Source organism: Magnolia sinica, chromosome 15 (assembly GCF_029962835.1).
Source record: "Magnolia sinica isolate HGM2019 chromosome 15, MsV1, whole genome shotgun sequence".
NCBI classification, from domain to species: Eukaryota; Viridiplantae; Streptophyta; class Magnoliopsida; order Magnoliales; family Magnoliaceae; genus Magnolia; species Magnolia sinica.
The window spans coordinates 19,922,891-19,935,738 of NC_080587.1; the positions used below are offsets into that span (position 1 = coordinate 19,922,891).

General features: G+C 38.9%; 1 protein-coding gene and 1 long non-coding RNA gene across 2 annotated transcripts; one reads left to right on the plus strand and one right to left on the minus strand.

Annotated features, from left to right (window-relative positions):
- Positions 1-2,863: 2,863 nt before the first annotated feature.
- On the minus strand, positions 2,864-4,155 carry LOC131227319 (uncharacterized). The gene is made up of 3 exons (XR_009162190.1): positions 3,826-4,155; positions 3,181-3,242; positions 2,864-2,956 (listed from the first exon to the last, which is right to left on the minus strand). It is a non-coding gene; the product is annotated as an uncharacterized LOC131227319 (long non-coding RNA).
- Positions 4,156-11,571: 7,416 nt separating this feature from the next.
- Positions 11,572-12,605, plus strand: LOC131227583 (NADPH-dependent aldehyde reductase-like protein, chloroplastic). The gene is made up of 2 exons (XM_058223392.1): positions 11,572-12,449; positions 12,519-12,605. Exon 1 carries the CDS (start codon positions 11,618-11,620, stop codon positions 12,416-12,418), a length of 801 nt encoding a protein of 266 aa, XP_058079375.1. The 5' UTR covers positions 11,572-11,617; the 3' UTR covers positions 12,419-12,449; positions 12,519-12,605.
- The last annotated feature ends 243 nt before the right edge of the window (positions 12,606-12,848 follow it).

Here is a 12,848-nt window from a genome sequence, read left to right on the forward strand (position 1 = left end):
AATTCCTGCATAGAAATTTTACATTCGCAGTTAAGAGGAGTGCTTCTTGTACTTGCACTTCTGCAGAGGACAAACAGAAAGGCCTCACATGTGTTAGTGTGGCATACGTGATACGTGTATCAGATCCATTCCATTCATCAAGTCTACCTCTTGGCAAAAGTGTCCTTGTGGAGAAACGGTAACTCCATTAATAAGGTGGATAGGTGGGCCACCCGTGTACCATTGGTTATCCATATTTTATATAAGTATCCATTTTCTCAAAACAACTGTGGCTTACCTGATAAATGGACAGTCCTGATCCTAGGTGAAGACATTCATCATGAGGACCATGTGATGAAGGGCTTGGGTCAGCAGCATATGTGTCAACTTTTTGTGGGACACTTGTATTGGGTGTCTGCAGATGTAACTTTACCTTTCATTGAAAAAATATTTTACATCAATCTTGTGATCCTGCATTATGAATGATTTCTGGAGAAATTGACAGTCAAGAGATATGGACAGACACAAAATTAGATTAGGAATTGAATCATACAAGAATATAAGAAGCAAGAGGACTATATCAAAACACAACAACACACAAGTACTCCCAATGGTAAACAAAACACAATCTCAATCTTACTTTTATAATTTTGTCATTCCTGTTGTAAGTACATGAAAATATTTCAGTATGCATTTCATTGGACAAATAAATGATGAGTAATTATGTTGCTTGTTGCAAACAAGATAAAACAAATCACCTTTTTGCTCTTCTCGGGCACTTATCACTGAATATCTTTCAAGGACTACTCAAATTACTGAAAGAAGACAAGCCTAGAAGAGAAAAGCATCCCATTAGAACAGATCTTACAAATCTTAAAGAATCCAGGATTTAAACAGGGGCAAATAATGTAAACAAACAAGATTATTGCAACAATAGACATGAAAGGTTAAACAGAATTGAATCAACATTGAACTGAACTCAGCAAATTTCATAGTATGAACAAAAGGTTAAACAGAGATATCCACAACCAAACAATAAATACAATGGCTGATCAATTCCTTAACATAAACATCACACATAAAACCTGTTTGATTACTTGTAATAAGCATAACAGTTAGACTGCAGATCTGTTTTACATACATTGGCTTTCTACGCATGGATAAAGCTACAAACAGCTAGTAAAGTGACCATTCCTTCCCAAAAGCTATTTATGAAGCCTAGCTAGCTGATGAACTCACAAGCGATGAGGAACATCTATGCTCAATTTGAAGAATCCCATTTGAAGACAAAATTGCCCACCCTTAACAAACAAGAGACCTATTGACTCATTTTCAATTTGGAGCTTGCCCTTATGTCTAAGGGTCCACTGCTTGACTGGGCCTGCACAGCTCATGGGTGTATGTGTATTATCTGGTATGTCAATCTTATAAGTCCTATGGTTGACAGTCAACTATATAAATATCAAATCAATAGGACAATCATATCTTTCTCAGTAACAGCCTTCAAGCAAACAGGTGATGAAAACATTCAGCCAATAGTCTACACTCAGTAGAGAAAATCAGACAGGTAGGATTCTCCAATCCACATGTTTTGTGTACAATAACCCACAAGCGATAGATGTGAGGAGACATGTTGTCTTCATAATCTGACTATGCAGCTTTATTAGGCAGCTCAAGTGAGTCTTCTGTACAATCATCCACAACGGTAGGGGCAAGCAGATGGGTGCTGGTCTTGATCATTTGACCATGCAGTGAAGCAGGCCTCATCCATGAATGAACTGAGTTATCGGCCCTCAATTGCAGAGAAGACAACCTTTACTTTGACTTGTATCCCCCTTTTACCTCAGAGACTTGAACATGGATGAGAGGCACCAGGTCTAGCTTCTCTAATCCAAGCTGTTGTATTGAATGGAAGATCGGTCAGATCCGAACATAGAATGGTATTTATTGGAAGGAGAAAAATTGTATCCCATTTGTCAATGGTGAATTGGAGTTCGAGGTTCAACCTGTATCTGAAAATTCCACCAAGTATGCGGCATACAGTAACTTGGACTAATTTTTTTAACTCTAAAACTAGTTATTATCCACATGCATTAAGAAAACCATGCATGTACCATTGAGCAATCAGAAAGTCAATATCAGTCGATATCTTCTCTTAAGCTTCCATATGTTGCCGTGATTAGGTAACTGCAGACAATGATGCCCCTGTAGACATTGCAAAACATTTTTAGAAATATTTCCACTAATATTACTGTTTGAGGTACTATAAAATCCAAACCCATAGATCCTATAGCCTCAATGGGAAGGAATGATACATAACTTTGTATGCAGAGATTGTTCTCCATTTTGTATAGAGAATGTAAAAGATGGACATGCAAAGGCTCACGAGTATATTATCACCATCATCATCTTAGCCTTTCTCCCAGTAAGTTGGGGTTGGCTTTAAATGGTTGATTGGCAAAGAAGGGTCCATGATCAGCTCTCCAAAAGGCATCCACCACCCTTTTCTAAGAACTTTTCTTTTGAAAATATGATATTATTTTTATAGGCAAATCTGGAAACTAAAATTTTTGCATAAAAAGCTGGGTTGCAGCATACAACTGATTGTAGGTGATCCGTCCTCTTTAAATTTAGTTGATTTTTATGACGTAAAAATGCCTATAAGTAAGAGTACAACTATCAAACCACATGTTCAATAGTATTCCATCTATTTTTATTTTTTAATCCATCAATATTGGTCTAGGTCCATTATAACTTATCTCGGTCAAGTAATCTCTCTCACTTCCTTGGATGCCTTAGCTGTTAGAGATAATATGGAAAAAGATTCCAGTTATAATGCCAGCTATGACATATAGATCTTGAAAATAAAGATAGAATTACCTATTGTTCTCAACGTGAATCAAGATATTTCATCAAAGATTCTTCCATTACTTTGATTTGGAGTGCATTAGTGACATTTCCTGGTACGGTCCAACAACTGACAAAATAAATAAACAAAAAAAAAAGGAAAAAGAAAAAATAATAATACTATGTGAATTTCCATTATTCTGTTCTCATGCAAAGTCGACAAGGGATGGTAAAAAAACACTTCATGTTCGCAAATATTTAGGCTACATGTGCGTGTGTGTATGCATGCAATACAAACACAGAGTGCAACAACTTTTAACTCCCAGAAACTCCAGCTATAGATAACAACATCACCTCAATCTATACTTCACATCACTGAGCATTTCTTGCAACAGCTGTAACCGATTTTGCAATTCCTGCACATAAGGCAGTGATGCTATAACTGTTAACTGAACTTCTAGATAATGTTACGGTTACAAGTTGATACATTCCTATGAACATAACCTATTTCTTTGGCTGTAGTGGAGATAGTATATAAATAAAGTAGACACAATTTTGAAAATATTAGACAATGTATAGAAAATTTTCATTTGATGGAGTTAAGATGAATGCTTCCTGTATCTGTACTTCTGCAGAGTACAAACAGAAGACCCCTCACATGTGTCAGTATGGAATACGTGTATGAGATCCAATCCATTCATAAGGTCCAACCCTTGGTGAAAGTTTCCTAGTTTAAAATATGGTCAGTCCACCAAAAAGGTGAATAGGTGGGCCAACCATGTACCATTGGTTGTCCATATTTTAACTATCCATTTTAACAATACAAGTGTGGCTCGCTTGATGAATAGACAAACGATCCTAGGTGAAGACACATTCATCATGAGGCTAGTGTGATGTAGGGCTTGGATCATCAGTAGGTGTTTCAACTTTTCATGAGACACTTGTATTGGGTGTCTGCAGGTAGCATGCCTCTAGGTTAGTGATTGAATCTAACTCTACCTTTCATCAGAAAAAAGATTTCACATCAATCTTGTGATCCTGCCTTCTGAATGATTTCTGGAGCCAATGCCAATCAAGAGATATGCACAAACACAACATTAGGCAAGGAATCATGAGAGAATATAAGAAGCAACAGGACTATATCAAAACACAACAACACATGTATACCCCTGATGGTCAACAAAGCACTATCTTGATCAAACTTTCATAATTCCGTCACTCCTGTTGCAAGTAATTGAAAAGAATTCAGTATTCATAAATGCATTTCATCAGACAAATACATAATGAGTAATTATGTTACTTACTGCAGACAAGATAAACATATTGCCTTTTTTTATCTTGTCCGGAGACTAATCTTCGAATATCTTTCAACGAGTACTCAAATCATTAAAAGAGAACAAGCCTAAAAGAATAAAAAATTCCATTAGAACAGATCTTACTCATTTTAAACAATCCAGGACTTAAAGAGGGGTGGACTGTAACCAAACAAGAATGTTACAATAATGCAATATGGACACATATATGTATACCTGTTTTGGACATGGACAGCAGTATTTTCTCGAACAAGGAAACAAGGAATTATGTACAAGGCTGTGGAAAAGCCACCATGCCCACATGTCTTTACAGATGTATACTGACATTGCAAGTTGTTTTATTAGATGGTACCTTAAATGGGTCAATATGGAACTAAGAGCTCCTATTAAAAATGCATACTGATAGACACCAACCATTATTGCCAGGTCGGCGTGTATATTATGTTTTTTTGTGAAGGAGAGTGTAATACTCCGTCATCACACTTTTTACTAAAAAGTTAAGAAACTTCTCTGCCATGGTATTTAATAATGGGTGTCAATCAAAGTATGGTTTTATTAACATATAATCCCTCTCGGTTCCAAACACCATATGCATAAGAAATAGGAAAATGTATTCCAATAGTCAAACTATGACCCAAACAAAAAGTACATAAATACTGCTAGATGTAAGAAGAAAATTGAGTGTCGACGGTGTTGAACACTGAATTTTCTAGAATATATAGTGTCTTATTACATATACATATATATAGATTGTGAAAATAATCAAAATGAAAGGAAATCCTGAAACCTAATGATGTCTGGATATATGATTAGTAGATACAAAAAGTCTAAAATGATAACATAGAAAAAATTTCCCTATAACTAGTTGAGATTGCAGTTTCCCTTCTAAGCATTCGTTAAAAAGATGTGCAGTCGTTAAAAAGATTTAGGAAGAAGAAATTACCTGCATCCAATGAAGATGGTAAGCTTTCTAATGAGTAAACATGAGAAAAAAGATATCTGTGTCACATAGAATTGACAGTTGACTTTGTTCAAGATTTCATTCATCATTTAGGAACGTGTTCTGCCTATCACCTGCAGTCTCCAATCTCTCTATCTTAATCTTTTTCTTCCTCATCTCAAAACTCTTTCTAGTAACAAAATTACTCTCTATTACTTAGACATCTCAAATGCGCACATATTACCTAATTCAAACTTTATGAAAGCAGGATAATTGAAGAGATGCTCTTTAAATTGAGGGTTCTAGATTACTGAAAATATAAAAGAATGAGAACAAAGGGAATGCTTCTTATAAAATTAGGTTGCAAGAAACAAAATCCAATTCTTAATTTGATAAAAGAATTCTGTCAATGGGTTTTGTTCTTTTTGAAATCACATGTCAAACATCAATTGATAGGAATAACAAATAAAGATAAATTCTCTTTACAGAAAATGTAATAAGATTTAGGTGGGCTTTATCAAATGAAAAAACAACAACAACGAAGGCAATAAATTCTACCAGATTGGGTTTGCAAAAACAAAAATCACAATTCACAATTCCAGAAGTATGAAAGTCCGATTGCCTACAAAAGAAAATATGAAATCCCAAATGATTGTTCTCGTAAATAATCACTATTTCCTAAAAGAATGAAAAAGGCGGACAATGAATTCAATTTAATTAGGTAACAATACATGAGACCAATTGACAATTCCAGAGGACAAGTATTTTTTTATTTTTTTATTTTTACACACACACTCACACCCCACACACACCCACATACTCACACCACACACTGGAATTTCACCATAATGGGTACTCGAACCCATGAACTGATGTTGAAACTCTTGTGAGTCTACCACGGAGACATGAGTAAGGACACTCAGAGGACAAGTATGATGGGCTGTTTTCTTTTCAACAATTCATCCAAAATGGAACTGAAAATAACTTTAAAGAGTATGTTGGAAAAATTTCAAGACACCCTTAGATGATTTGTACCTCAAAAATTGGCAGTTTCACTCATATGGGTCACAATGTATAAAGTAAACTGGCTATTCAAACAACTTTTTCTACTCATCCATTCATCTTGTATGTTGGTGGCCTGATTTTAGAGAAGAAGATCTAAGAGTGGAGCATGTGCCTACATGTGGATGGCAGGGCTCTCGTGTGAAATTGGCAAACCCCAATATTTTCCTTTGCAAGAAGTCAACAATATAATTAAAAGAACTATTGATGGGGACATCATGCGCACACGCACATGCACGTTGCCCCCTTACGTATGTACGCAAGGAGAAGGAGGGCCGCACTGTCGATCTGGATCGATGACAACATTCAGGGAGGGCCTCCTAGTTAGAAGATTGAGTTTTGGTTCGTTGAAGTGGGCCCGGTAGTCAAGTAAAGCCCATCATGGGATCTCATGAACGTGGCCCATTAGTTTGATAAATCTAATATTTTAGGTTTTACTTATTAATGTTATTTAGAATATCATGGACGATTTAGATTTCTTTGATTAGTTTTTATTTTGGTTTACTTCATCGTCAAGTAATAGGTTGGGCACATGGCGTGAGTTTTAGGGTATAGGGTTTTCTTATAAATAGGCACCTCTTGTAGCTTTTTGATTCATTGAAGTTTAATAAAAAAAATTCCTACATTTTTTTTTCTACTCTTTTGAGTTACTGAATTGTGAAAAAAATCCAATTGGGTGCGAAGCTCTCCCTTCATCGAAGGGCTAACTATTGTGGTGCGAAGCCACATCTATCCTAATCCACTCATTTCTTCTATCATTCATACTTCTCACCTTCTACAACCATCCTTGCTTTGAATCCGTCAGTTTTTGTAGCAGTTCTTCTCTGTACATCCAGCTTCCAGAATCTGGCTCTACAGAAGAGTTGAAACTTCGGCAGAACACCACGCATAGACCGCCATCTGATCGACATGCAACTTTGGGGTTTTGAAGTCCTCCCCTGGATGACTAGAGCCAAGGAGGCGCTTTCTGTATTTGGCGCCCCCTCGCATGTGCGGCCAGGCCCCTGCTCACGTGCGACAAGCCTGACCCGCTGTCTCCGCGCGAGGACTATCTCAAGGTTCATATTTTCTTCCTATTTTACTCCTCTCATACCTCTTTTCCCTAACCCTAACCCTAAATTGCAATTTTTCAGTTTATTTGCCCCTTTTCTAATCCTAAGGCTTTATAAACGGAAATTGGTGAATCCCTTGAATTAGAGACTGATTGTTGTGCATGTGTGGATGATTTTCACTTTCCTTTAAATATCGTTTGACTAATAATTTTTATTGATCCAACCCTAACATGTGTAGGCCTGGACCTGCACAGATTCCCCTTGTTTGAATGTTTAAACTTTTGTGTGGGATGTGGAAATTTTATTTGAATGTTTCTGAATTAATTTGATCTAAAGCCTGAGATCTTGCATATCATAGTTAATTTTCATATCCTGCATCAACTATTGGGAATCTACACATGGGATTTCTAAGAAGCAAGAGCACAACTTTAATTCATTGATCAAGGTAGGGCTTGGCTTCAAAGCGGGAATGTACTTCCTAAAGGCCTAAGAGATAGCATTATAGAGTCTCCGTCTGCTATCAATTCACGAAAATCTCCTCATTGGTTGTAATAGCTGAGAACTCCGTTCTATTAGAGAATCCCTTCCCCATTAGCTTGAAAAGACAAATTTGACACTCTCTGTCATCCTTAAGCATGCTTCCATTCCCGAACTTCTATCAGTATTAAGAAACGACCATATAAAAATTTAAGAAATCATCCCGAGAACCGATCACCTACAAGCAAGATAAGATCTTATGGTGTTGTATCCCGCCAGCGTAGTACATACTGCTTGTGTATAACAAAAGTACTACGAAAATGGTAGGCATCACCATGAAGATCACCTGGCACAAAAATCGGGCCAGTCTGCTCATCAGGTGGATCATAGGAATCAATGAATAGATAACAGAGTCTTACTCAACATACGGGTTTGACCCACCTATTGATCTAATCAGCCTAATTTTTTAGAAGGGGGCATATAGTTTTTCATAATTAGAGCTGGGCATGTCTGACTCGATCCGGTGGATCCGACCCGACCAGACTCGATCCGACCCATTTCGAACCGAACCGACGGCCTTGATCGGTGCGAATCGAGGACCATTCAGATCTGATGGTTTTTCAAGTCAGGTTTGGATAGTGGTCTATCCGGACCGATCCGATCCGAAAACCCGATCCGAATGGATCCGGACCTATCCGATCTGGTGTGGATAAACAACATGCATTCACGGTGGGCCTTAACAGAGTTTTCTCAGTACCAAACACCGGCTATATAGTTGTTGTAGGTATGTGTCGTGTGAAGACAGAGAAAGGACGCGGATTTCTGCAAAGACGGAGAGCGGATTTCCTGCGAAAGGCTTTTGCAGGAAGTTCCTATACTGGGCCATACAAGATGAAATAGTGGGAAAAGGAATTCCTACCGCTGAAACTTTCTTAGGATCCGTCTTGATGTTTATATGCCATTCAAACTCTTATAAGGTCATTTTCACTGGGATGAAGTGAAAACACCGAAAACTTAGACCGATACAAAACTTTGATGGCCATATAAATATTTCAACGATGAATACTAAATCCTCACTTTTTCATCTCTTGTGGCCCATTTGAGTTTTCGATGCACCTTATTTTTTCTCAAGTGTCCTAAAATGAGATCGAAAAATAGATGGACGGATTTGATTTCTCATGAACATCACAGTGGGCCTCATCCGAAACTTCTCACTAAAGCCTTTCGAAATCCGTGCCCTAAAAAACGTGCTGACGACTGACACTCCTCGAGCTCCAAGTTGTACAAATGGTTCAAAGGAGATCAAAGTTATATGGGCCCCACAGTGATGTATTTATTATATCTACACCGTTCATATATTTTTAGAGATCATTATAGAGCATTATCCAAAAAATGAATAATATCCAAAGATCATCTGGACCACACCACAAATAGCACCAGAGATAATATTTTCACCATTAAACAATTCGTGTGGTCCACTTGATAATTAGATCTGTCTTATTTATAATCTCAAGCCTTAAGACGAGCTCGCTAAATGCATAAACGGTTTGGATATAACACATATCCCATGATCAAACCCACGAAACTTGCTAACGTCAATACAGTGCAATGCATTGTGCACAGCATGCCGCTGTGCTTTCGTGCACAGCATGCTACTTTCGTGCAAAACACGTTAGACTACGTGTCGTACAAAGGCGAGCGTCGAGCTCTGAGTTGTACGAATGACTGAAATAAGATTAAAATTATATGGCTCATAATAATGTATTTATTATATCCATACCGTTTATCCATTTTTGGTGATCATTTTAAAGCATTTAGTAAAAAATTTGAATCACGTATAAATCTCAAATGGACCACACCAAAAATAGCAGTGAGGATAATGATTTTCACCGTTAAAAAATTTGATTCAAATCGTACTCAACCCGATCCGACTCAGTTTCCTTGACTGAGTCGGACTCGGTTTAGGTCAGGCCAACTGCATCGAATCGGATCAATTCAGATGTCCTGAACCCGTTCCTGGAACGGATTGAGTTCGGATCAACCTACCTGGAGTTCAGACCGAATTGAGTTGGACCCAATCCGATTCAACTCGGTCCGATGCCCAAATCTATCCATAGTACTGATTTCTTACACAAGTAGCATGTAGGAAGGAAAACCGTTATCAACTTCTTTTTATGAAATGATCAATTTATGGGTCATTACGTTGATTTGTCATTATAAATTTAAATTATAATATCATCTTATTATATAACGTGCTTACATAGTTATTTAATATTGATCATAATAATTATAATATTATTATGATATGTAATATTATAATAATCATTATAATAATAATAATAATATGTAATAATAATTACATATGTAATTATTATAATAATATTAAACTATTATTACATATATAATTATAATAATTGGGGTTTCTTCAACCCACCACACGTGTCTTCTTGCCACTCGATGAAAGTGAACCGCACGCCATTAGGAGCCCGACGCATCGATAATGAAGCCAGTTATTAGGGAACTATTCCCTACGCAATTATTGATTTGAGGTGAACTGCTCCGCCCACTTGACTTCCTAGCATGAATATACGCCCGGAGCCTGCATTGCAAACTCTGGGAGTGGGGTGCTTCGGTTATGGGAGAATCTGACCCGACCCAAATTGAAGTCAGCTTGGCTCGGCCACATCTCTGAATGAGTCCACCGAGCTCCATTCAAGGTCTGCTCAGCCAGACGAGTGGCCACATCAGGTACTTCAACAGGCAAGATGGCAAAGCTATACAGCGGACCCGCGACGCGGTATTTGCTTGTCTACTCTGCCTGAGTTCAGACGATCAGTTGAGATAGTGCCTAGCTACCAAGTTCTTTTGTAGAGCTTTCACATCAGCTTGGAACTTAGAAGAAGTCATTACACATTTCAACCATCGAATCCGACCAGATCCTTGTCAGCAAGTGACCGGGCTTGGCCCGCTTATGGGCTCGAATCATTTTAAGTAGGATTTAGAAAACAGGGTCAGCTCGGACGAGATGTGACGTATAATCACGCTCGGAACCGACTCCAGTAACGCACGTAAGGGGCAACATCCGGTGCATGATCTCAGGGGAACTGCCAACGTCTTCGGTCACACAGCTCCTACGTAATGGCATAGATCGTGTCGAGAATGACGAATGTGTTAACTTCAGTCAAACGATATAAATAAGTACGTAAGATCTCTCACCCGAAACCCATTTACACAACTTAGACCCAGATTCCTAACCTGACTTTGACATCAGAGGGTCCCCAGCTTTAGCCAGAGTCTCCTTTGTTTTCCTTAGCGTAGGCTTATAGGACTCGTCACAAGTGCTCGGAGCTCGGTGAAGGTAAGCCATATTTCTGCATCAACAGTATATATCAATAGTGTGTGTGTGTGTGTGTGTGTGTGTATTTCCACGGGCTTATTACAATCATCGTATCAAACATAACATACATACACTAATTAAGAATATTAAAATTGATTTAGTAATTAAATTCAAACCTTGTAAATATCATGCATAATTACTTTTGGATCACGGGAGATTCCGAATCAAGAGTGCAGGATACAACTGAAAGATTCCAAATTTAGGGCATTTCTAATATAGGGTATTTGAAAATCGGATCCTTTAAAATCGGGTCGGGTCAGATCGGGTACCGTGGGCGCAGCACCCATTGACAGCAATGCTGGTGCCTATCAAACCCATATTGAATATTTAATGAGACACTGACGCTTTTCTGTCGTCACTGGTTACGCTCGGACGTTCCAACTGTTGTGAAGAAAATTACTAAATTAGACGCACGACTCCGTCCACCAATTGCAACCATGTGAGGAGATTTTCGTAATTAAATCCGATCCCCAAAACCCATTCCACCTGTAAAAACAGAAAAACCTAATGACATGATCCAACCTCCACTAAAACTCCAATAATCAAAACCATGGCTACTACCGAGCCTGTAACCAACATCTGTCGACTCGACGGCCGGGTAGCAATCGTAACTGGGGCATCACGAGGTATTGGCCGCGCCATCGCCCTCCACCTTGCATCTCTTGGGGCGAACCTCGTCCTCAATTACTCCACTAGCTCCGCTGAGGCTGACCGTCTGGCGGCCGAGATCAATTCATCAGCCCCATCAATAGCATCGAAACCCCGGGCAATCACGGTCCGAGCCAATGTGTCAAATGCGTCCCAAGTGAAGGCACTCTTTGACCAGTCCGAAGCAGCCTTCGGTCCTGAAATTCACATCCTGGTGAATTCTGCTGGGATACTGGACCCCAAGTACCCGAGATTGGCGAACACCTCAGAAGAGGACTGGGACAGGACCTTTGAGGTCAACACCAAGGGCAGCTTCCTTTGTTGCAAGGAGGCTGCTAGTCGCCTGAAACGTGGCGGCGGAGGAAGGATCATCTGCCTTTCTTCGTCGATGGTCGGTGGACTCATGCCCGGGTATTCGGCCTACGCAGCGTCCAAAGCGGCAGTGGAGACCATGATAAGGATCTTATCTAAGGAATTGAAAGGTACGCAGATCACAGCTAACTGTGTGGCACCTGGGCCGATAGCAACAGACATGTTCTTCTCAGGGAAGACCGAAGAGGCTGTACAGATGGTGATCAATATGAACCCCCTGAGCCGACTGGGGGAGACTAAAGATGTGGCTCCGCTTGTGGGGTTTTTGGCTAGTGATGCGGGCGAGTGGGTAAATGGCCAGGTTATTCGTGTCAACGGCGGCTATGTTTAAGATTCTGATTTTAGGGTCTGTTTTTATGCCTGTAACTTTGGTTTAAACGTTAGTGACTCACAAGTGATACTTTTTAAGGCAAATCTGGTGGGAAATAGAGCTACTTTTTACCTTTTTCCATATGCCTGTGAAGGGTACTTGGGATTTTATTTAATATGGTAATACATAGACTTGAAACCTCCTTTAAGTTGTTTTCCTGTAAACGAGTGTCCCACGCAAGTGTCATGACAAGTGCACTTGAAGTTGTTTCTTAAAACAGAATGTCCTTAAAGACTATTTTTTAGGTCGTAACAATGGGTTTCTATCCTTTCTAACCAGTAAATCTTTTTTTTTCTTTTTTCTTTTTTGCCATGAGTTTTCTATTTATTATACGGAAGTTACTTGGAATAGTGGTCATTTCAATTCTTATTGACTCACCCAAGTTTCTGAG

Bases quoted from the DNA above. Each gene is read 5' to 3' on its own strand.
- LOC131227583 (XM_058223392.1), top strand. From the start codon at position 11,618: ATGGCTACTACCGAGCCTGTAACCAACATCTGTCGACTCGACGGCCGG.